A 25,914-nucleotide genomic window follows, 5' to 3' on the forward strand; every position below is an offset into this window, starting at 1 on the left:
TAAAACTCCGAAACTGTAGACATATTTGTTTATAATTTATCATCCTAAAGCAACATAAATGCCATCGTCATGATTTACTAAAACAAAATATACCTTATTTCACTCAACCCAGCATTGGCTAGTCACAAAAAATGTTTTTTTAGTTCATTTCTTGTTATACTTTGTAAGATTTTGATGATTATAAATAATAAATATAAGTTCCGCTACTAAAGATATTAGGTAGCAGTTTGATAATAACACGTATTATTTGCAAAAAAGTCTGATTACTGTCGCTATTTCTCGCGTAACTTTTCAAAAGGACCTATCTACCATTGAGAGACTCTCCTGGCGTCCCTCTATTTCGATTATTACGGCGACATACACGCATTTTAACGAATTTAATTTTCTTAACGTCTAACTAAATAGTGATGCTAGCAACCGATTCATGCAAAGATGATGTTTTAAAGTGCATCTGTAGCGCCGTAGTAGGCGAAAGAGAAGAGGCACAAAGACAATCTCTCATTGTTACTCAGGTCCTTTTGAAAAGTTACGCGAGATTTCATCAGCAAACAAGCTAGTCACGTTGTGGTTTTGGCCTCGTTAATGTAGGGTAAAACGTAGCAGTTAGACCCCTCCCACGAATAGGTTAAATAAATAACTTCTGTCAATAATTCCTTCAAATACGAATGGTGTTTCTTAATCAAATCTTGTTTTATCTGGATTCCTCACCTTGTATCATTTGTTCGAAATTTTGGATTTTAGCTATCCTAAAACGAGAATTTAATTAAGCATTGCTTTTTCAGTCATCAGACAACGTTAGAAGAAAGCATTCAGATTTATCCACATTTTTCATGTGTGAAAAAGTGTTATCTTGATTGATCAAAAGTAAAAGTAAAAAAATACTTAGTAACTATGAACATTAATAATAAAAAAACTCAAATGGAATGCAACTGTCCCCTAAATTACCAGCTAAGCCTATTTTTAATATTCGCTGGTGCCATGGTAACATTCACTATATGCTGTAGATCGTTGAAACCGTTGGCTCATGTTGGAAGTAATTTCTGTTTCGATGAGGTGGATTAAACACTCGGGTATTCCAAAGTGCAACTTGGCTGTGATTGAAGTGCAACCATCAAGCATTTGACTGTCAACTCGTCCAGATAGGATATTTGTGAAGAACACTTGTGGATTGTGTCAATGTTGACTAGAGAGCATAGGTCGTGATACGGAGGCAGTTCATCTCCATTGCAAAACGAACAAACTTTTTTTGGACTGTCTCTATCCGTTGTATATAGGTTACATATTGCGGACGCCAAACTACACTTGCAAAGTCTAATTTACTTCGCACAAGGCCTACATATCTTGCAAGTTGTATTGCATATGGGTCCTTAAGGTCACGACCGTCTCGTCTCACAAAAGCAAATAGGTTTAAGCAGTCCTTAATAACGATGTCTATGTGGCTTGTAAACGAAACTGAACGATCAAATATGATTCCTATGTCGCGAATGGTTTCCTTGCGTGGCAAAACGATTCCGTTGTAGGAGTATTGAAATTCGATTGGACGTAGTTTTCGGGAAAAAGTCATAACAGAGCATTTCTCTGGGTTGATGTTCCAGCCGCTATTGGAACAGAATATTCCAATGTTATCCACCTCAAGTTATAGTTTAAGACAATCACTGTCAGTCTTGATAGGTAGAAATATGTTTACATCATCTGCGTCTGTAAAGATTGTAGCATTGAACAACATATTCGGAAGCCTGTTCATCGCCAGTACAAAAGCAGCGGTCCTAGATGACTACCCTGCGGTACTCCCGAATTGACAACAAATGAAGCAGAGACGTTTTCCCTAATTTTCACATACTAAACTCTGCGCGAAAGGTAAGTTCTTAGCCAGTTGTAAATCGGTCCCTCGCTACCGAAGTCTGTAACCGCTTGCATAATACTATCCATCTTAACAGCATCAAAGATCACTTTTCTCAATCATGATAACCTTGATAAACATCGTGGCAACATATAGTGTGGAAGACCCACTTCGTCATGCCTAACCACGATTCAGACTTTATTTCGATTTTTTTTTAAAGAATTCTATCTGCAACTACTCAAGTTTTTAGGCAGATGTTTTAAAACTTACAGTTTAGGCTATGCTATGGTAAGAAATAAGATTAAATCAATGGTCTTACAGTAAGCATATAGACCACTAGATTATACCCGGTGCATTAAAGAATATGCTATAAAACGCATTTTACTCTAACAAGACTTTCGTGTTCAAATTTTTTCGGGTTCGAGCTTTACTCAGCAAAACTCACGCTCCTAGAGCCAGGTAGTGTTGAAACTTGACAAAAGGCTTCAATATGTTTCTCGAGTCAGTACCTTGTGGTACCAGTATTGTCGCTCTTCTAACAGTGACATTGGGTTTGATTCCAGATCCTCAGGTCGAGGATTTTCCCGGGTTGGGAGTATTCTCGGTTAGTAGTAGGGTGCGGCGTATCTTACAACAACTATTTATATAAGATGCTTATGTCTGTACCGAAAACTAGGTCTCTGACAGGACGTCATAAGAGGCTTATCGGTAACTAAAAATAGGCCTCTGACAGGACGTCATGCTTTCGTAGCAATGGGTTGTATTCACAGTCACCCCACTGGTCGACTGCTGGACTGCTCAATAACTCAACTGGTTGACTAGACTGCTCGACTGGACTGGTCGATTAGACTGCTTGATTTGATTGCTCGTCTGGACTGCTTAACTGAACTACTCGACTGAATTGTTCGATTCGACTGCTCGACTCAACTGCTTGATTGGACAGATCGACTTGACTGCTTGACTGAACAGCTCGATTTAACTGATCGGGTGGATTACTCGACTTAACTACTCGATTCGATTGCTTGACACATTTGCTTGACTTACTACTCGACCCGACTGCTCGACTTAATTACACGATTGAACTGCTCGATTGAACTGTTCGATTTGTGCTCGATTGGACTGCTTGACTGAACAGCCTGATTTAACTGCTCGACTATGCTGCTCGATTTGACTGTTCGACTTGACTGTTCGACTCGACTGCTCGACCCAACTGCTTGACTCGATTGCTTGATTCGAATGCTCGACTCGCCTGCTCAACTCGATTGCTTGTCGCGGTATTATATGGTCGGTGTTAAATCAGACCGGACCAAGTCGCAAAATTTTAAAAAATGGGTTAATAATAGCAAACGATCAAGAATTTTCGAAGCAACATTTTACTCTAATCAGACTACATAAATGTTGCAAACAGCCAGAGTTAGAAGATGATTTCGAATGCAGGAAACTTTGAATGCGTTTTTCTCGAAGTCAGAATTTTTCCACTCGGTTCTTTCTAAATTAACACCGACCATATGAATCGTTTTGCGGCACTGCCCATGGATGCATAGTTGACGTAAAAACCAAAATGACCAAAATGTACTTTTTCGGTCCTACGCACTCTTAACTATGATGTTCACATGCCCAATACTCAAACAACATATGTTTGTTCGAAAATATTCGAGAAATTTAGTAAAATTGAGCTACTCTGCTACTGGTTTCACATAATGCTTGTTTTTGCAGCTTTACGCCAAGTTATGTGAATAATCGTTCAAAAAAACAGTCTGTTTATTCGCATAAACTGGCGTTCACATTTTTTAAACACAATAAAAGAGGAATGAATCATAGAATCCAATCAGTCCTATTTTGATTAATAAACTCTACTAAATTCACAGATTATTCGATTGAAAAAGTTTATAGCAAAGATTATATGGCTTTAAACGTTTTTCACGATAAAAATGCGTTTTCTCAACACGTTACGTTGTTACGGTCACGGTCGTTACGTTGTCACGGTCGTTACGTCGACTATGCATCCATGGGCAGGGCAGACCATAGACGGTTCAGAGCCACTCACACTAAAGAGCCATATTGCCCGCCTATAGAATCAGTACAATGGAGATAATGTTTTTATTCAGTTAAGTAAAATCTAATACAACCATAAAAGCTATTTGTTTCAATTTTAGTATGACTCTATTATGTACAACATCTTAGAGCTATATTATGCAATATAAGAACTCTAAGAACTAATACAAAGATTAAACATCATCGCAAACGCTGGCCAATGGAATTTGGAATATATCCGCAGTTTTCTGAATTGTGAACAGACATTTATATTTTCAGGATCGTAAGATTCGGGTTCAACGGCCCAAAAGCCGCATTATTTTTGTTAAGTCAGTACCACTCTCTGGATAAGAGGCTTTATTGCTGGTAATTCAAAGTTTAGTATGAAGGACGAATGCGAAGGGGAACGAGATTGAATCCATGCTAAGGTCACTTAACATCGAATGGCCATTGGTTCGAGTCCTCAACCATTCGCCTGTCAAACAGATTTGAAAATTTTGTGTCTACAAAGTCTCTCCCAATTTATTCAATTTGTTAATCATTTAGTAAAAAGTGCACTACCTTAACAAAAGCGCTAGAAATACATCACGAAGAATATACATAAGTAAACAATCTCGCATGACTTTCTTTTGCTTTTCTATATAAAATAAATAAATAGTAAAGAAATAAATGATTGACATCAATGTAGTCGGTTAATCTTTGATGCCATTCTTCTGAGAAATGCATTTTGTAGACCGGCGATCACTAAATGATTGACTATAAAATTGGAATAGCTTCTAGGAACGAGCTTACTTTACTGCCAACGTCATCAGTAATCAGATAGCAGAAGAAACTGGGGAAGGTGAGAGGGAGTTGAATATCTTTGTTCTGTTGAACAGATAAGTTATCAGTTACAGTTTATGAAACTGTATGCTGAAACTGCTATTTTCCCAGGAAGGGAAAAAACCAAATTTTCAAATGGATTGAGCGAAAATTTAAGCACAATTGTTTACAAAGTAAACTGCACTTAGTTGAATCGTTTTACTTATATGTGTTCAAATTAATCTTCTAGTACCCACAAGTCACAACGAAAGCAGTTGAATTAGAATTGGCATTTATAAATAAATCGCTATCTTTTGAATAATTAAAGCCAGGTAGGCTGCTCTTACCTCTTCGGTCGGTTCGTACATCGTGTAGAGATTGATTCTCTTGTCCAACTATTAACCAGAAAAAACCAACTTATTCAGGAAGCAAAGAATAACACTGGAAATCGCGATTGCTGATACAAAAATATTCGATTCACAAATTACTTTAACCACACACGACTGTACTTTTGTGTTGATATTCAAACAACCGCAACCGCACGCGGTGACTCTGACTAGTATAGGTTATCGACGTATCAATCACTCATCACGCCTGCGCCAAGCAGTTTACCAATCAATCGCCGATTCGATCTAAACACAGATCTTCCCTCAAATACTAAGATGAGGAAAAAATAAACACTGATCTTTGTGCTAACTCTGATTTACTGTTATGTAAAGGCAGCAATTTTTTGATCTGGTACAGGAAGAAAATATGATCATAAACTACCGACCTACGCTCTGCTTTTGAATAACTGATAAGAAACTGCTGTCAGACTGAAACTAAAACGGATAGGAACACTTGAGCCAATAAGGGTTTTAATTGTTCGTTCAAACCGGAGTTTATCCAACACACCACGGGACAAGGTTCACGTAATCCGACACTTGTTTAGTTTGCTTTTTACATCAATTATTCATCTACCACTTGGCTGTCTAGTCTAGTTGATTCGGCATTAAACTAGAACTTGAGACAAAATCAAGATCAAGATCGTTTGAACGTTGTTTCTGAATGGCAAGCGACACTTTAGTCGAAAACGCAGAAAATGAATGACTGTACTTATCCGAGCAGGACACGAATCGCAACTAGCAGCAGTCGTAAGCCAACGGTCAGAGAAAAGTCAACGCGAGCGGAACGAATATTAGTTAGGAATTAGTTTTTACGACTACCAAATCAGACGGCAATACAAAACACTCCCTATCAGCCCTATCAGCGGACCCACCACAGTACTGTGTTTTCGAACATAGCAAAAGAAAACAGTCATGCTTGGCATGTGAGGTGTAATATGACACTTAGTTAGATATCGTTTGCTGACGACACGACGATGCTACTGAAAAGTTGCAATTTTTCTCCTAATGAGTCGTGCATTTTTTTTCACTATTGTTTGAACGAATGCAACTATTATTGTGCTCTGCGCTGAAACTTGAATGCTAAATATTTAAATTCTTGTTCCAGGCAACAGAGGTATTCTTCAATTCTTATTTTTACTTATTTACTTTTTTTTGTTAGATTATAGTCACTTTAACAGCTTATGTCATTCGTGACTTCTGCGGGGTTGGGATTTGAACCCGAGTCCTTGGCGTGAGAGGCGTCAATGCTAACCACTACGCCGGGACTGACCCCTACTTATTTACTTATTATATCAACATTTCGTTTACTTCTTCTAAAATTCTACTGTTTCATTATATATTAAATAACCATGAACTCACACAATGTTTCAATGTTGTGTATATTATCTTTCAAGTTTCTTTGAATAATATTTGACTCAACCAAAGACACCAAAAATTTAAAGAAAATTAAACACATGGGTCTATGACGCGATATTCAAGCTAGACTAGGTAAGGTTTTCCTTTATGGAGATACACCGAAGTGATATTGTGATGAGGCAATCGAGCCAAGTGTTCGTTATTTTTTTTCTTCGAACATTCAGCTCGATTGCGCAAGATAGCATCACGGTTGGTTAATATTGCCATTCTAAACGGTTAACGTTTTAAAGTTAAAGTTTTCGTTTGATAGCAAAACGTAAGCAGGTCGCATCGAAATTGAAATTAATTAATTAAGGATTGTAAAATAAAATTCATGGATTTTTACACATGTTCGTTTATACTGTAATTTTGTTGTATTTTAAACACTGATTAATCTGACTTACCTGATGGTGGGAGTAAAAGTATTTTTGTGAAGAGCGAAAATTGAATGAACTTGGTAAAATGATATGCAAACTGCGAAAAATAATAAATTGAGCAGGTGGGACTTGAATGTCCAACTCTTTGTTTCGCCCCAAGTTCGTTATCCGTTTACATAATGGTTACATAACGCAATCGTGCAAAGAACATGATCTGACATGAGGTTTATCATAATCTGTACAGATTGCGACAAAGTATTTGTCGCTTACAAGTAGTGATGCCAATGAATCTGAATCTGATCGTTCCTATGATCTTGATCGCTAGAAGCGATTTTTTTCCATCTCTGTTTTCAAGGATTTTGGAGGAGAAGAAACTACCGGAGGAAGGTGTGGTTTGTCCCGTCTATAAAAAGGGCGATAGGTTTAATTGCTTTGTAATTATGCTTTATGCTTTATGATTTTGCTACGCCGTCTATCCCCAATAGCAAGAGAATTCGTAAGGCAGTATGAGACGTGGTTTATGGGAGCCCGTACTACTACGGAATAAATTTCATTCTCTGACAAATCCTCAAGAACTGTCGGAAATACAGCACGCCCACGCCCACAGTTCCGTGGATTTCAGGGCAGCATACGATACAGTCGACATTCAAAATGCCCTGGATGGACTGATTTGTTACGTGCGTGTTTCGAAGACACACTGTTAAGTCCTTCGAATTGTGCAGAGGGTTACGGCAAGGGGATGGACTGTCCTGTATTTTATTCAACATCGTTATTGAAGGTCAGGCGAGCGGGCATCGATGCGAGAGGAACGATTTTCAGCAAGAGTAGCCAACTCCTAACCTTCGCAGACGACCTCGACATCATTACTAGAAACCTTGGGACGGCGAAGGCATTCTATGCCAGACTAAAAACGAAGGCTAGAAGGATAGGGTTACAAATCTATGTATCGAAAACTAAACATATGGTAGGAAGAAGCTCCAGCGAAAGCAACGTTTGCCTCCCACGGACAGTGACTATTGACAGCGATGAACTGGAAGGGGTTGAAGCCGACTTGCGTGTGCCGAGACGCCCAACGAATTGGCGACGAGTAACCCAGCACCGAGTACAGTGGAGGATGAATTATTGATACGGCAAGAGTCACTTTGGCTCCATATGCTGCTAGAAGTAAGAAGTACTTCGGGCTTTGATTTTACTATTGCTTCTCCCTCAATGCTCTGCGATTCAATTAAGAAGTGCTGACCGAAACCATCGAAATAGTAGGAAGATTTGACGTACATACGATGTATCGATAGAGTCTTCATTACACTATTTTTTATCACAAAAGGTCCAGCTCTTAATATTCAACAACGCCAGCCTCGGAAAACCTCAAATTGGATAGCACACCGACAGTTAACAAGCAGAAAATTCTCCTGATTTCAAAATGAATGAAAATGCGCTGTGTTTTATCTCGTTCCCAATGGGTTGATTTCACACGATTTGTGACGATTTGGTTATATAAATTTAATATAAGAAAACAACCAAGTTAAAAATTTCAATTTGAAATTCTGCTTAAATACTTTACTTGGGTAATTCCGAAAAATTTGGAGAACCAGAAACTATAGGAAAAATGGATGGAAGAAGAGGTTGACGTATCAAAAAGGCGATCGGATCGATTGCGGCATTACGACGCTGTACCAGGGGCGCCTTATGGCCACCCAGGCTGCTACTACTAATCATATATACAAACTCCTACAAATCCCTCCGAAATGTTACGATTATAACGTGTCCACACATCATATGGTGTTACTTGAGACTTTGGAACGGCGCAGGCGATCTACATCAGACTTGAGTGACTATTGACGGAGATAAACCTAAAGCCGTTGACTTGTTCATATTCTTTCGAATTATTGATATCTGTTGTTACCGCCGACAACTCGAGATAGGAGTTTCAACGACGCATTCAAGCTAAAAATCTTTGTTCTCTGCAAGATATTTCCGAAAGGTGAAAAAGGTATACTCGAATTTTGATTACTCCAAAAGTTCTTTCCTGATTTGACTAAAACACACTTACCTTCCGATAAAAAGCATTTAAATAGATCTAAGCTCACTTTGATTGATCGCGTATGATAGACAACAAATTAAAATATTAGGGAATAACTAGTTTTGCATTGTGTGTCATAAAAATGCTGATATTTTTAATAATTTGTATTGGATAGGACGGGAATAGGCAATTACGACGATGTAGCAACATACCCTAGATAATAAACTGTATTTTCAGTATTTTCAAACCCCGTAATTTCTTTGTTTGGGCGATTATTCTGCTAATTATTTAATTGTTTTATGTTATATTGATATAGAGAATTTAATGGTGGACCGAATGTTTCTAGATAAGCCAAATTTATTTAAATTAAATTATCTACAATTCTTTCTAAGAATGTTTCCCTTTATTGTTAATTTTTCCATAGATATTCTTAACTTCCCCTATTCACGATGTAAAGATATGTACATCAAGTGAAAGTTCGTGTGTTGGACTATACGTAAATAAGTTATTGTTTATTAACTAATTATTGAAAACATTATCAAAAAAATTGAATTTTAGGCCATAGTAAATTATTATAAGCAGAAGTCCTAGTATCAAATGCTAAATTCAGTTGCACTCTATGAGATTTATCACAAGCGATTATTCTTTTATGTCGTATCCCCACAATAAAGAATGTCTATTAAACCCTTCATTTGCCGACATGTATTAGGTGTGATAATATATTGTTGTCCAGATCTGTTTTAAAATAAGGCTCCTTAGAACTGATATTCCAAGCATTCAACCATTAATTACACATTCTTTTTCAAACTCAATAAAGTTGCAATATCTCAAGTCGGAATTACCGAGTGGTTGCACTAAGAGGACGTAACGTTACATGTTTAGCTTTGCGCTAGTTGTTATCAGAGTATTAGGAGGATCATTTAAAATTATAGCCCTGATTAGCGTTGATAAGCGACCACAATGATTGGCATCCAGTGAAGAAAACACCTATTAAAATGTCTGTAACCTTGGGAATGTCATCTTCAAAAAAATTGCTCATTAGTTTCGTATTTTTAATATTTTCAAAAGAAATAAAGCATAATATAAAATCAAAATATTGGGATAAATTAATTTTAAAATAAACCAATTTTATCACAAAAGTATACGGCTACTATTGAATTTTTTTTACTAATAATACTTAAGTACCAATTTTTGAACTTATTCAAGTTTGCTAGACAAAACCGGTGATGGTTTTTGGTTAATACATCTAGGTTAATTATCTGGTTATAGAAAATTCGATTGCAGCAAGTAATGCTGCTGTAATAAAATTTTCGTGAATGGAATGTAAGTTGAGCTAATTTACTGTCATAGTTTATGCACAGACAAACAGACAAAACACTAGTTTTCCATTCTTCGTACCGATTAAACCGTCATTTCAAATTTGGGCTTAATTGGTCAAAATGGCGCTTTTTGACGAAAGAAGGGGAATGCCTCATAAAAAATACTTGCTAGTTTGAGGGATACTCATGTTGCTATTTGATATTTGGGAATGTCGATCATAGATGGTACTAGTGTTCAGGCTAAGTATGAGGTACGATAATTTTTGTTGATTTTTCTTCCAAGAGTTATGTCTGTTTGTCTGTGGTTTATGTTTTACTGTTCTATGGCATACTTCTAAGATTTCATTAAAACTTCTGATTGGAATCAGCATATTTTTAAAAATATTTTGCTTCGTTCGGACCACAAGGTATATCTGTTTTTTTTTTACGCTACGCTGTTAAACTGTCGTACAGTGGAAAATTCCAATAAAAACCACAAAAACCACTATGACATCACCTAAAATTTGTTTGCTACTAACGGCACATAGTAGACACGTACTCGTAATAAACTAAGATGTACTGTGACGAATTGCTGATTCACGATTGCATAATCCAGTGGCGCAGTTTCAATCGTCCGTTGCGAACTAATGCTGCATTAAATGCACTTTCACAAACAAAAACACTATCAACTTTATTTATGAAGTGGAAAAACACAGGCGACAACAAACACAAGAACGATTATAACCTTTCACACGAGTGTTGTTTCCTGTTAGTGATTTGCTTGGGTGTTTTTTAAAAATTCTGCTAGTTAATATTTTTAGGGTCGGCATATTGAACTCAATATTGATCTTAAAATCAACTGAAAAAAAAAACAAAACATTTTTTTAAACACAAACAACCTCAATAATAAGGTTGCAATATTTGCTTAATATTTGATACATCTAACTATAAAAATAAAAACAATATCTTTGAATTACAGTAAATCGATGGGATTTCCAACACATCCGGTCAAATCGGTGATGGTAACGGCAAGCCTTCGACAATGCTCCAGCACGTTAGTAGATGTCACTAATCCCAGATGAACGCAGTACAGCTCGTAGCAGCGAATTTTATTAGCTGCTGTCCTTGGGAAGCAAGTTTCTATCAGTCGTCTACACGCGAAAATAACATGTGAAACAATATTTCTCATACCTCCATGTGGGTGTTAACGGTGTAACAACACCATCCCCCATAATCTTTGCTACACAAATAAATATATTCAACACTTACTGATAATAATCGCCCGCCAGGATTCCGGGTATTAACTGCGGCTTTGTTGAAACAGTTGAAAAGTCTGGAAATTCCTTCGGTTTTAGAGCTGTCCCGTTAACGTCTTCAAACCAAAGGAAGTAACCGTAGCTGTAGGTGATGTCCTTCCATATCATTGACATATTACCCTTGTGAAGATAGGTGCGCGATAGTTCCACCATAGACCAAATCTGGAAGTTGAATGGCACAATAAATTAATAGCAATGCTACGATTACCAGGAAGTATGACGCAATCTTTTCTAGGTGACGTCCTAAGTTTAAATCACTTCGATGTAATATTTTACCAAAATTCACATATAAATAGCTAACAGAGCATGTTTATCAGCAATGCTGATACTATTTCAAAGGTCGTTTCATTGTCATTCATGCTCTTTTGACACTGTTGTATATTTGAAATGATAACGCAGCCGTTCGGTTTGAATAAAATAATTTCAAACAAACATTGTCTATCAAATGCACGTGCATCTAATAGGAAAGCATGCTGCTTTACTTCACATAGTTCTATCTAAACAAACATAACGAGCTCTAGGCAAGTGTTTCCTAGTTTCTCTGGTATAGTGGCCTGGTATAGTTGATTCACGACTATCTGTGCTAAACGTCAGTATCTCAAAAACTTTACGACGTTGAAAATGAGTCCCATGTAATTCCGTAACATCGCTCACCTTTTCTACTGAGACGTCACGACACTCCTTGTTAGCAGTACAGTGTTCCAAACGCTGCTAGGCACTAGCAATGGCGACGATTGTGCCAATGGTCAAAACTAAAGACCTGAGGGAGTTGCGGCTAGACGAAAGACTTCTAATTTGTTTCATCAGAGCTTCATGTAACAACAAAAATTGTGCACACATTGTGCATATGATTGCACAGAAGCAAACTAGGAAAAATCCTTTTCATTCGACCGAAACTGCTGAAAATGTACTTGTGCCGTGCACAAACACCATATCATGTTTTTCTCATAGATATAAAAAGATTGATATAACATTTGAAGAACTTTAGATTAACAATTCCGAAAATCCGGTATACCACAGACTAACGTATGCATTAAAAATGAACTTATTTAGCGATTTTTCATGGCGATTACCCTGCCACCTGGCAGTGAATCTACTTATGCATCGCCAATCGTAGCAACCATGTTGTGTACAGAAAAAAAATGGCGGCGGTATCAGTTGGTTTGCAGCAGGCCTGGCTGCACGAGCACGACCGCGAAGAGCAGCAAAAGCTGAAGAGGAAGACCAAGAGCAAGCGGACCTCATCGTTCAACGCGCTGAGAGGTCGGAGCAACCGGCCAAAATGGAAATTGTTATGCGTCAGTGGAGATCCGTCGTTTCTGAGCAGCAGACAATGACTCAGAAGGAGGGGCAATGACTGGTAAAGAAATGGATACTTTATGTCTCCCACCTAGGAGGTAAGCGATGACGTCAAATATATTTTCCCCACCAACTTCTCGAATAAGGTCCTTCTGTGGCTAATGATCAGGGAGAAGGGAATGCCCAAACCGCTGTTCTTTCCGTTTTTTGACCGAAGACCGTTTGTGCTATCAAATTCCCTTATTCATCCCTTCCTATTCTCTCTGTTTTTCTTCTTGTTCTCATCAAGCAAATGATGATACGGGCAAGATGGGCAAGGCACATATCTTCCACACGATTGTGAGAAACATGCTGCTTGAGCCACAAATGCTGACACGGCCACAAATGAATTGAGCTTTGGGTGAAAAACCAGAATATCAAAAAAGCCATGATTTTGTTGCATGTTAACACTCCATCACATACTGCAAAACCGGTCAGGAAAACGATTAACTTATTTTGTTGGGAAGTTCTTTCGTATGCGGCTTACTCGCCAGATTTGGCTCCTCCCGACTACCACCTGTTGTTATAGGTGAATGGAATACGAATCGAATTTCGGCTGGGAGAGCTTGTTAGAGTCTATAGGATCGTAGCAACTGGCCCTGCAATCGTGCTGTACTCTAACAGCTGACTGCGAAGTCTGACGCATAAAAACCAGAAGGTCAAGTTCCGATAACGGAATGTAGCACCTAGGTTTTGCTTTTTGCATTTAGGCTTTGGGCGTGATTTGGCATTTAGGCTGTAATAATCATTTCTATCCCGATGGCGGCAAGAGTATAATCCTTACAAAAAGGACCTGAATTTATATTTTTAATAAGTATCAAATCATGTTCGTAGACCTAAAGAAACAGTAAAATATTTTTTGTTGTTGGAAAAACAAAAGCACACGAAAGAGATTTGAATCACTTGTGTGGATATTTTAAAAAAAATCACCATCTCTGAAAAGAAAAACTTCAAAATGCTCAAAAAGTCTGAAACTAAAAAATAAGTTTTAGACCAACCACGTGTTTTTTGTCTCGACCTTCAAATGAGGTCAGGCATATATAATTAATATTTTTTGGATGGTAGAAGAAGGTAATGAAAATTTTCATAGTGAAGGAGAAAGGGCGGAAAGGAGAGAGAGAGTGAGAGAGGTATTAGTAGCTACGCTTAAGAAAGTAGTCGTTGTGACTCCTACCTTTTGTCTAATGCTGGAAGGTGCATGGGTCCAACCAAGCTAAATCAGAGATTGAATCACAAGGGTCCATAAAAGGAAAACGGACATTCTACTCTGTTTTAAAAAATGTAATTCATGCACGAAAACCACTCAGGCACTAAAGGGTCCACTAAAGAAACTGACTAAAGAAGTGACAGGTAACTCATTTTCGGTTCGTCGAAACCAAGTGCGCATGAATCTCGATGAAAATTTTAAATCGTCTGCGAACAAAAGCATAGAAGGCCGCAATCTATTACACAGATTGTTAACGAATAAAATAAAAATTGAGCCCTGAGGAACATCCGATGGTATCACAAAACTAGACGAGCTAACACCGTTAATACTGACAAAGGCTAAGCGATCGGTTTAGTAGGACAGCATCCACTAACCCAGTAACCCAGGGGGGCAATCTCAAGTATCTCGTTTTGTCAACCCCAAGTGCTTGTGGAACCCTGGCGAAGGCTTTGCTGAAGTCAATATAAATCGTATCGACTTGCGGTCTCTTTTCGATGCTGGAAATTAATGAGTTTACGAACACTATGTTCGTCCGACTCCGACTATTATGAATACATGAGGTGCTTACTTTACTTTACTTTTTCGGCGACAATCCGCTTATCGAATCAATGCCGAATTCAGGAGCCGTCTCCACATTACTCGGTCTTGGGCTGCCACTCTCCAGTCGCCCCTGTTCTAGCATCCTCGTCAACAGCGCTCATCCAACGGGTACGGGGTCTGCCTCGAAGTCGTCGGCCTCTGTCGGGTTCTCTGCTAAATATTGTTTTCGCTGGTCTCTCATCCGGCATCCTTGCTACGTGACCTGCTCACTGTAGCCTGCCGTATTTTAGTCGCTTCACAATATCCGCATCTTTGTACACTTGGTATATTTCATGATTCATGCGCCTGCGCCACACTCCTTCGTCTAATATGCCGCCAAGAATTGATCGCAGGATCTTACGCTCGAAAACGCCAAGAGCTCGCCGGTCGCTCTCTTTCAACGTCCACGCTTCGTGGCCGTAGAGTACCACCGGGAGAATTAGCGTCTTATAGAGCGCGAGTTTTGTACGGAGTTGTAAGCTACGGGACCTCAGCTGGCTACGTAATCCGTAGAAGGCCCTGTTGGCAGCCGCTATTCGCCTTTTTACTTCACGACTCACATCGTTGTCACATGTCACTAACGCACCAAGGTAAACAAATTCGTCGACCACTTCAAAAGTATCTCCATCTATCACCACCGCAGTTCCAACACCCGAAGGGCTACCACGCTCTCTACCAGCCACCATATACATTGTTTTGGTAGAATTTATGATAAGCCCTATCCTCGCAGCTTCCTCTTTAAGATGCGTGTACGCTTCTTCCACAGCTTTACGGTTAACACTGATGATATCGATGTCGTCCGCGAACCCTAGGAGCATATGAGATTTCGTGATGATGGTACCGCTTCTCTGCACGCCGGCCCTTCTAATAGCACCTTCCAATGCAATGTTGAACAGCAAGTTCGATAGTCCGTCACCTTGCTTCAAACCATCAAACGTCACAAACGCGTCCGAAGTCTCAACCGCTATCCTGACGCTTGATTTTGAACCATCAAGGGTAGCACGTATCAGCCTAATCAGTTTTGTTGGAAAACCATGTTCAAGCATAATCTGCCACTGCTCGTTTCGTTTAACTGAATCGTACGCCGCCTTGAAGTCTTTAAACAGATGATGAGTCTGCAAGTTGAATTCCCGGAATTTATCGAGGATCTGTCGCAAGGTGAACATTTGGTCCGTCGTAGAGCGTCCCTCTCGAAAACCGCACTGGTATTCGCCAACAAAGGTTTCCTGTAACGGCCTCAGTCTGAGAAACAGGATGCGGGAGAGAATTTTGTATGCAGAATTGAGGAGAGTAGTTCCTCGATAATTGCTGCATTCGAGTCGATGGCCCTTTTTGTAAATTGGGCATATGAGACCTTCCAACCAGTCCGTAGGTAATTCCTCCTCAGTCCATACCTTTAGTATAACCTGATGGATTGCACAATACAGCCGTTCGCTCCCGACTTTCAAAAGTTCGGCGGGGATGCCGTCCTTTCTAGCTGCATGAGGTGCTATGCGACCAAAAGATTGTCCGAGCATAGAAATGGCTTTTGATTATACCACAGAGAACAGAGAAAGGTTTTTATGTAATCAACGAGTAATCTTACGATGGAGCACCCCGCGAGCTGTAAGTGGCAAATTAAAACTTGATGTCGCTGCCATCGTTACTATATAACTTCAACACAAATAATATTGGTCAAGGTGCATGCATATTTTTTTATGCGTTTGGCAAACTATCTGGAGGGCGTCACCGGCAGATTTTACACACAAAAAATCGATAACTTTCTTCGAACCTTAATCTGTTCTCTGTAATTATACTTCATTTATGAAAGGTTTTATCTCTTTCAATTTGTTTGTTCAGGTATATTACCAACACGATCAGAAGAACGAATTGTCTAATTTTTCATTTTTTCTTACAAACTTCTCTTAACCATAAATAATACTCACTCGTTCCTTCAAAATATTTGAAGCATCCTCCAGATCTAATCCAGGGGCGACGATTCTTCCGTTGTTTCTGTCTATATGAATAAAGTGCACCAAACCTGGAAAATCTTCAAGATACGTGTATAACATAAACATAAGTTCAGGAAAATATCGAATCGTACTAGAATATCTCATTAAATCAATATGTTAATTTCAATGGTATTTTGTAAAGGATATGATCCCATGCTGAAATTTTTCTGCGATTTGACCTGCAGAAAGTTAAAAACTTCCGTTAGCTTTTCTTCTACCATATCGGCTATATCCGATACGCGTTGCAATCCATGCTCCAATGTACTGCATTCGGCACATAGTAGCTTGAAGACTTCCTTTACTGCCTCAACAAACATAGGCATGTTTGACTCGATTTTCACAATCAATGCATTATCGGAAGTTTTGAAGAATTCGCTGTATCTTTTTCGCAAGTTATCCCATCTGGATAAAAAGTGTTTCACTGCTTCATCTACCTCCGGAGAATTGTATTTAATTTTTTTCAACGAATCGACGGAGTGTTTTACGTATGTCTCCAAACCATCAAAAGCCGATCGGAGGTTTTCAACGTCCATCTGCATTTGTAGATTTCGTAGCTTTTGAAGAGCGAAAAATACGTCGTATAAATTACCACATAAATTAATGTTACCATGTTCGATCAAAAGAACTAGAAATACATCGTCAAACAATTTTAAAATGTGGACAATATGGGGAATGCAGCCGGAAGTTGTTTGACTGCTAGATCCTTGCAGAAATAGTACATGTGATTCGATTCGTTTGGAATTCTCTGTGCTATTCAAAGTTTGACAAAATATATTCAGAAAGAGCATATCGGCGGGGGATAGCTCCTGTGCCTGGCGGCTGCTATACAGCGAAAGAAATTTGTTTCCCACAAACATTATCGAATGACTTCGCTGAGAATGAGGATCCTGTTTTAGTTTTTCCGTTGCTGCCTGCAGGGCAGAGACTACTGTATTCTTAACGTCAACGTTAAGCAACAGCTGTTCGATGGCTTCCACGAGGATGCCTTGGTTTTCGCGATACAGCTTGCGGTACGTGGTAATCAGTTTTGTTAGGAGCGTAGCCTTTTTTATGTCGTTTTTTATGCTGGAAACGACAAATGTTTTAAACGGAAACGCTTTTTAGTTTATTATTATATAGGAATCTTACATGTACACACTGGGTCCACATATATGTTTTAGAAGACATATACAGATACCGAGTTCGCGTTTTATTTGTTCAACCTCCAGTGTACTTATTTGCACAAACAGATAACCCAAAAACTACAACGATAAAACGATTATGAAATAGAAGATGTTACAGTTCCATCTATAGAAAGAAAAGTTTGTTTTGTTATGCTGTACAATTTACGAGATTTAAATGATGTAAACAATATAAGAGATTTGAATATCAGTAGAGTACACATACTGGCTCAATATTTAGATTGAATCAATATTTTTTTATACTTTAAATTTTCAGCCCGTTTCATCTCTCCAACTTGATTAAAATAAAGTTATTCCTACAATTTTGCACGAATTGTAAATCTCTTCTAATCACTATCAATAATAAAATGATATTCGATACCTCATGGACAGTTAGATGGGTAGATGTAGCCGCAAGAATGCTATTGCGGTTTTAATAGCAACCCAACGTAGTCAACGTTTTCGTTTTTTTTTAGTTTTTTCTGAAAGGTAGGTTTTACTGTATTGCAAAAACATCAATTACGAGTACCTAGTCTGATGGAATGAGCCAATTCAAATAATAGTCTATTCTACTTTGCACACAGTATTTGCACCTTTCGTTGGTTTGACATTTAAACAACATCGTTGCTCATTACGCATGGCAACGCAGCATCACTTCTAGGGTTTCCTTTTTTATATTCTTACCTCATCGAAAACCAAGTTCAAATTGTTCTCCATTTGAATCGAAGTATATGCATTATCAAACTGACACATCATTATACGCTGTGAAGCGATTAGAGGACTGAAGATTTGTATCAACACGTTACTGTCTAGATCTTTGCGTACGTCCTAGAATGGTATGATTTTTATTCGCAGTGCACTATTGCTATGAATGTTCGCTTACGATTTTTTCATCCTCTACCAGCCCAAGATCGGTTGCATGTTTGTACATTTTGGCACACATCGCTTCGTTTAAATGTTGATAGATAAGATCATTGCTGTGGTCAAATATTAAAACTCCTTCCATTTTTCAACCCCAATTGCACAATTTTCTTCTCAGGAAAACACTATTTCGCCCTTAGAGAAGAGGGTCTCCCTTCGCTTGCTATACTTTCAGCAACCTTCAATACGACTGAGATTTGAGGCAAAGCAAAAGAACCGAAGTATGTTACGCTTTCCTGGAAATATTTTTTTCTCGAAATTGTGGAAAGAAAGGAAATAATTCTTTTTTATTTATTCTTTTCTTTGGTCAAAGGATCAACTATTCACGATGTATACAATGTTATTAAATTTACTTTAATTTTTGAACAGTGATTCTAGCAATATTTGCTATGCTCGTTGAAATAGTGATAAAAATATCGTATTCCAAAAATCTCAAAAGAATGGTTTCTGACTTGCGCAGCAGAACTTTTAAAAATATTGTATTGCTTTGTCCATTTTGCTTTTCCGCATTTTCGTAAACAGAAGGCGGTTCAACGGCGTCCTGTCAAAGCGACGCTGATAAGGATGCGTTACGTGTTACAGCGTCCAACGTTGTCGTAATACTTGCATACAAGGTTTTGGTTGATAGGGACGACTCATAGAAGCTCATTCACAATAAATCCAGCGAGGAATTGTAACGAAACTTGTTCTATTTTTGGTGAATATTTAAATGAAATTCTTCGCCATATTCTATTCTATTGTAAAACCGAAACAAGAGAAAACAAATAGATATAACTTATATTTGAGCAGTTCAAAGAATGCCGAGTTTCCGAGAAAAAGAAGTGTTCTTTTTGATTCCATCAGAGTTATCAGGACAATCCTGTAGATAAGAGAAATCATTTATGTGCCATGGAACTCTAATAACCAAAAGTCATCAAAAAGCAAAATTAAGAACGAAAATGAAATTATGACCTACATTTGACTTTACTCTTGCAATCTTAATTTATGTTGGGTCAAAAAAGCTATATCGAACATAGCTTCCTGATGTAACAACTCGTGCACTTCGTATTTTAATGACTCCTCGTATGCGTACAGAATGCTTGTATCATAGAGCAGCATTTTGCAGTTGGCTAATGCTAAAATGCAATTTCGAAGCCGGGAGATCACTTCTCGGTCTTGTTTTGAAATAGATTCCTCCAAATTCTGCGTAAAGCCACCACCCTCTGAAAAATATAATATGTTGCAGCGTAAAAACAATAAACCATTGCATTTATCCTTACCCTCGCCTTCGGTGCTAACCATCGGTGAAATCCAAATGAATCCGTTGTTTCCTAGAATGATCGAGGCACCGCACGGCAAATTGTGAAAGTGAGTCTTTCGTCGCTTAATCAATGAAGGAAACACTTTCACTAGTATTCCCTGGCCCAGTTTTCCATATTTCAAACTTCTCGTATGTAACGATAACACTCCATCGGAATGCACATTTTGTACTTCAGCCGAAATGAGGTCTCCCTCTTGCAAATATTTTCGCATCTGCTGTTCATCTTCGACACCTCGCCGACGCAACTCTCCGCCGGGCAAATTCACCGATGAGAGCAATAGAATCGAATCCAGCCTGGAATTCGTATCTACCTTCCAACGTTTTTGCTGTACATCGATTACACGTGCTACTATCACGTCGCCAATTTCACCAACATAGCGACCTTTCAGAGGTTTAACAGTTATCAACTTGTTGACCTGAACCATCACACCAGCGACCGACGATTTAATATCTTCATCCTCCATGTAGGTCCCATGTCCTCTGCAGAGAAATAGCAAGTAATGAAATTTGTTAAAATATCCAAAATGTTTGTAAATTGATAAGAATTACCGCATGTATCCTTGTTGTGATGTGATTACTTCCCCAGGTGTAAAAAGCCGCGGATTGCTGTCCCCAGACAAGAGCGATAAATTTACTCTGTCTGACGCAAGTCGTATCATTACGTTTGATGCCATTTAGGAGACTAAATAAATTACTGTTGGAATATTCTAATTTATACACCAGTACCTAATCGACTTTAAACCTTTTAAAATTAAAATAAATTGGAAATTAACCAAATCACACGCCAGTTATCGGACAGTTTATCGCGACCGAAAACTCGAGTAAAACAAAACAAACATCTGCGAACATGACGTTTCGACATCAGCGCTACCAGTGATGGGTTTAGAAACTTTAATTTTGTACTTATGAAACCGGACCGAGGGACTGCTAATAGGAGACCATATTTTTGCAGTATGTTGACCTGTTCGAGAGAAACTTATGCGCTGACGGTGGTGGTTTTAGAACTAGCCGAACGGTGAGAAAGTTGACAGTTTGCTTGAAGAATCCGAAAAAAGTTCACTTTTTTAATTTTATTATTGTAGTGAAACAATGTACAAGCGAAATTATTTTAAAGAAAATTGAGTACTTTATTTTTGGTATATACTTTGTCAGTGGTTTGTTTACAGTATATACGAGAAAATAATGTTTTTGTATATTTGTGCGACAAAAGACAGGTTATATTTCACGGTAAATTATAAAAATCCGCGTGCTCAAGTGGTAAAAAGCTTGTTTTTTTGTGAACTTAACATAAATCAGGCTATTGCAAGCAAGATACTGGATAACCAAAGAGAACATTCATATTTTCATGCAATGCCGGAGCAATGTGGTTCGCCAGGACTGACAGATGTTCGAATCTCTAGAACTTTGACTTGAACCGTTACAAAACAAGCATAAAGATTTTACAAAGTAGAAAAACGCTCCAATAATATGCAAAAACCAATTTGGGGTCACTGCTGTCTTCGATTAGTTAAGTCGCCACACCAACTTTTACAGTATTCTTCAAATTTATGCTCTTTCAATTCATTATTTTAAAAGTGTTTTTAATACACCTTGCAAAACAGCAAATTTCTTACAAAACCTGATAAAAATTTAGTAAAGTTTTCTATCGAAAACTAGTTAAAAATTAAATTTACTGAATTTTTTTTATGAAACATACCGCATTTGACGTTTGTTTTCATTTTTATCACCATCGCAGCAGGTAGCGCCACGGCGGCAGTTTTTACTCAAAAAGGTCAATATCAAAGATATCAAACAGAATTCCCCATCATAGAAAACTTTGACAAGAACTGGTTTACGCATCCTGGTCGACAAATATTCATATTCCTGAGTTTATGTAGGGTAACCAACCTATTTTAACCCCATCAGCCATCCCATCCATTTGATTTTGCTGTAAGTGTCCAAATTATGCACACTTAAATGATTCTACCTGTAAATAGGCAGGATTTAGTAAAAGCTAGGTTGAAACTGCTCAAAATGCCCTTAAAGTGTACAAACATAAACTTTGCGTAAAAATTTCAACCAATTTTGGCTACTTGCTACCGATAATTGAATTATTCTCTATGACAAATAACGCACTTTTAAGTTCCTACCTAGGACAGGACATGACATGTGACTTCTTATTATTCTTGTTTATTGTTTTGGCGATTCCCTTTCAAAATTTACTACGGCAACGAAAAGTGTTTCCAAGAATGCAGGTGCAGTTTATGATGGAAGCCACTTGTTCTAGTTGATCACTAATTACACAAAAACAGTTTCAATTTGGCCGAATTACACTTTCACTTAAGTTTAGTTTGTTTTATGCTAACACGCCACGATAAACAAAGTGTTAAAATCCTAGTAACGTTCAAAATTTGATGGTTTCAGTGTTTGCTGTGGTTTCCAGCAACACTTTTGCGCTTCCTTTGTGAATTTTTGTTTCTACAGTTGCACGTAAGATATCAGCCAATCAGGAAGCTGACTCTTTTTTGACAGAAAATTGGCTCTTTTGCGATACAACATGTCACGTCCTGTCCTAGGTTCCTACTACCTACCAATTTTTCGGTTGAAAAACTGCCCAAAATCTGAGTTTGTAAACTTTAAGGGCATTTTGAGTATTTACAGCATTTATAGGTAGAATCATTTAAAAGTGTACAGCTGCTGATGGGGTCCAAAATACGTTGGTTACCCTACTTGATAGAACATTTGTGTTAATGGAAATCAACTCGGATTTATCCACCTTTTTGCGTACGTAATGGCGGCTAGTGGATACAACATTCGGAAAATATTAGCATGCCTTTGGTAACTTTATTCAACTTAAGTTGACATTTTCACTTTTGATAGTTGTTGTAGAAGTAACAAACGTTAGTCAGTCGGAGTTGCCAAAAGCAAATAAACATTTTCGAAAAGTGTACCCACTAGCTGCCATTAAGCACGTGATAAGGTAGACAGTCCAGTGTACGGGAGGGTTTTCAGCCCATTAAGTTCTATAGTAGTGGAGTTCTAACTGGTTTTGATGTTATGTTACCAAAAAACATTAGATTACTTACATTCTTAAGGATGCAACATATTGAAGTTGTATCACACTTAATTCCAAAATAAAGTCTCGGTAAAGTAAAATACCGAACTACACAAAAATAGACCTGTTTTCCCGTGATATCGGTGAACATTTCTCGTTTTACCGTAACTTGGAAAATTATTTTACTGAGATATCGGAAATGAAGCTTATTTACCGAGATACTGCAATCTTATTTGCTGAGAAGATCAGTAAAACAGTAAACCCCCGAGCTCAGTAAAATAAAATGCAGAATCTAGGTACTTCAATATCGTTTTAACGAAATTTCGTTGAATGCTACTGAAAAAAACCACAAACTGTTTTACCGAGATTTCGGAAAGCAATGTTAAAAATTAACTGTGCGCGATCGACAGCAGTTTCGTTACCGGTAAAGTTAAAATGGCTATCATTCGGTCTAAGAACCTTACCAGAGGCTGTAAGCGCACGCGTGATGCAACCGCAACACAGGAAAATCCTTTGAACGGGTTGGTGCAATGGATGGAGTAGGTTTTTTTAATTACTGTACTGAATTTTGGAAGATAAAATATGAATAACATTTCTCTAGGTTGACGATTCCCTCCCAACCCATAACGTGAATCCAGTGCTAATAATTCGTGGTGAGTTGCAGTGTGGAGGCCAATGCGTCATCTCATGGAAAGAATGCAACAGCCCGTTGGCTGCTGCCATGCAGTAGTAGGCTTTCTCAGACTATGCGAATGTTACGATGTATTTGCCACCAACTGCATGCCCAACGACAAGCAATTCTTTGTGTTTATCAGAGCAACAATTTTTTCAATAGGCAAATTAACCACAACAGGTGAAAAATTTGCTCGTTCTACGTGGTTCTACCATTATTTTTGCTATTTGCCATTAGTTTATACTATTAACTATACTATTACACCGTTAAACTGTTAAACAATAATTGTTTAAAATAAGAAAATGCGCATATTGGTTGATTATGATAGTTTTATTCAAAATTTTATTGATTTTCATAAACTTTAAAAATACCGAGTTTTCAGCATATTAATACCGTAGTGCGGCATTTTCAGCTAATGTTTTACAGAAAATCTCGTTAAAATTTGACAGTTTGGGTCGCTAACGCTTTAGGAATATTCGGCAATTTCAGCCGAGTTTCAGTATTGATTACCGGATATCTTGGAAAAATAATACCGAGATTGTCGGTAAAGTTTGACAGTTGTTTGATGTTTTGGATTTCCAAGATCTCGGTGTTTCAATGTTTTACCGAGATTTTCACCGAGATCTCAGCTGTTGGGATCTCGGCAATTTATTTTACCGAGTTCGGTGATAAAATCTAAGTGCGTATATCGCCAAAGTATTTATTTAGCGAAAGAAAAGGAAAATAAGCTGAATTTAGAAACAGGCTGAAAATACCATCGCGTACCTTATATTGAACCAACTTTGAAATACAACGATATTTCTAACGATATTAAATATCTGAAATCTGAAATTTTCATTTTTGGAGGATGCGGAATGAAAGTTAGATGTTTGTTACGCTGAAATCGTAGCGTGCCACCCCGATGTATTTTGATGGGATATTTAGTGACCATAGTTTCAATACCTACCACTAGTAGCGCACGATCACGAGATCGTGTGAGATGTGAGCGGTGTTAGCCAACCAAACTCAACGGGCAAAACTACCAAAATATTCAACAGGCAACAGCTGAAGAAGGTCTTTTATTTGAATATCAGAAATAATCTGAATAAATCACATAAGATTGTGTAGCGTCTTGAATACGCATTAATCGAGTTATTATTAATACTGTTCATTGTTCATCTACCTACACTTCCATCACCATGAGCGCGGATTACGACGAAGTGGACGAAGACATTCGGTTGCTGGTTGCAGAATCAACAGATTTGGCCGATGAATTCATTGCAGTTACGATCCAGGAAGAGCTCAACAAGACTAAACATCTAGTACTAAAGGATCTGGAAAATGAGGTGGACAACTATAGTCGTCAGATCGCCAACTACACAAGTCGGTTGCAGCGCTTAGAAATGCTGGATCAGGGAATATTGCATCGCTTGAATGCTTGCAGTGCGCTAGCCAAGGAATTTGATCAGCTAACTGATTCATATCAAGAGAAAGTAAATCAGCTCAAAGATCTGCTTGACAAAAGTATCACCTTCGAATGTTCGAAATTATTGGCTAAAGAAGTTTTCCAAAAGCTGTACAATTTCCAGGATGAATTGAATCAACTTGAGCTTCGGCTAGAAGGTGCAGCCGTTTTGGTCTGCAAGGAAGACAACCAGGAAGTAGTGCAAACCTTAAATCACTTGAAGAGGAAAACCACCAAGGTGGCACAAGACTTGGAAAGCTTGCTCGGACTGAACAGTATGCATAAGCAGACGGTTATCGGTTTCTCCAATAAAATTTACTATGATGAACAGAGGCTGGATCCCGCTTGATGTGTGTCTTTTATGTCCACTGTGTTCTATTGCATGATCCAAATAAAAGTATTATCATATGTAAGCAAATCATTTTCCGCACCAGGTGTATTTTTTGTCCTTTTATATGCTCATAGAATGAGGAATTAGTCAAGAAACTGAAAATGACGTATATGTGATAATGTTGACATAAATGAGCATAATGGGTTTGATTAGTCTACACCAAGAGGTTTTTAACAGCAATGATTACTACGCACCTTTGGAAAAAAGTTACTTTTGATTACTTTACTGATTACCAGTAATCAATCTCTTGTGATTGCTATAAATTAATCATGATTACCAATGATTACTTAAGATTATCATTGATTAATCTATTGATTACCTAATTAATTCGTAAATGATTACAAAAGTAATATCTGATTACTACGCACTTATACGCCTTACTGGAAACCCCTTGGTCTACATTTTTTAA

The 25,914-nt window shown here is 38.0% G+C and overlaps 2 protein-coding genes across 3 annotated transcripts; both read right to left on the reverse strand.

The window, feature by feature from the left end:
* Window positions 1-9,991: 9,991 nt before the first annotated feature.
* On the reverse strand, window positions 9,992-18,806 carry LOC128735046 (BLOC-3 complex member HPS1). The gene is made up of 8 exons (XM_053829514.1): window positions 18,626-18,806; window positions 18,427-18,570; window positions 17,711-17,823; window positions 16,730-17,647; window positions 16,517-16,631; window positions 11,421-11,629; window positions 11,129-11,302; window positions 9,992-11,010 (listed from the first exon to the last, which is right to left on the reverse strand). The coding sequence occupies exons 1-8, from the start codon at window positions 18,746-18,748 to the stop codon at window positions 11,007-11,009; spliced, it is 1,800 nt and encodes a 599-aa protein (XP_053685489.1). The 5' UTR covers window positions 18,749-18,806; the 3' UTR covers window positions 9,992-11,006.
* A 744-nt stretch (window positions 18,807-19,550) lies between these two features.
* Window positions 19,551-20,637, reverse strand: LOC128737492 (exosome complex component RRP4). Of its 2 annotated transcripts, XM_053832135.1 has the most exons (3): window positions 20,513-20,637; window positions 19,923-20,443; window positions 19,551-19,865 (listed from the first exon to the last, which is right to left on the reverse strand). In XM_053832135.1, the coding sequence occupies exons 1-3, from the start codon at window positions 20,635-20,637 to the stop codon at window positions 19,627-19,629; spliced, it is 885 nt and encodes a 294-aa protein (XP_053688110.1). In that variant the 3' UTR covers window positions 19,551-19,626. The 2 variants fall into 2 exon arrangements, with proteins under 2 accessions (XP_053688110.1, XP_053688109.1); XM_053832134.1 differs by having other exon boundaries at window positions 19,551-20,443.
* Window positions 20,638-25,914: the final 5,277 nt, after the last annotated feature.

The sequence above is a fragment of the Sabethes cyaneus genome, chromosome 2, assembly GCF_943734655.1.
Source record: "Sabethes cyaneus chromosome 2, idSabCyanKW18_F2, whole genome shotgun sequence".
Taxonomy (NCBI): domain Eukaryota; kingdom Metazoa; phylum Arthropoda; class Insecta; order Diptera; family Culicidae; genus Sabethes; species Sabethes cyaneus.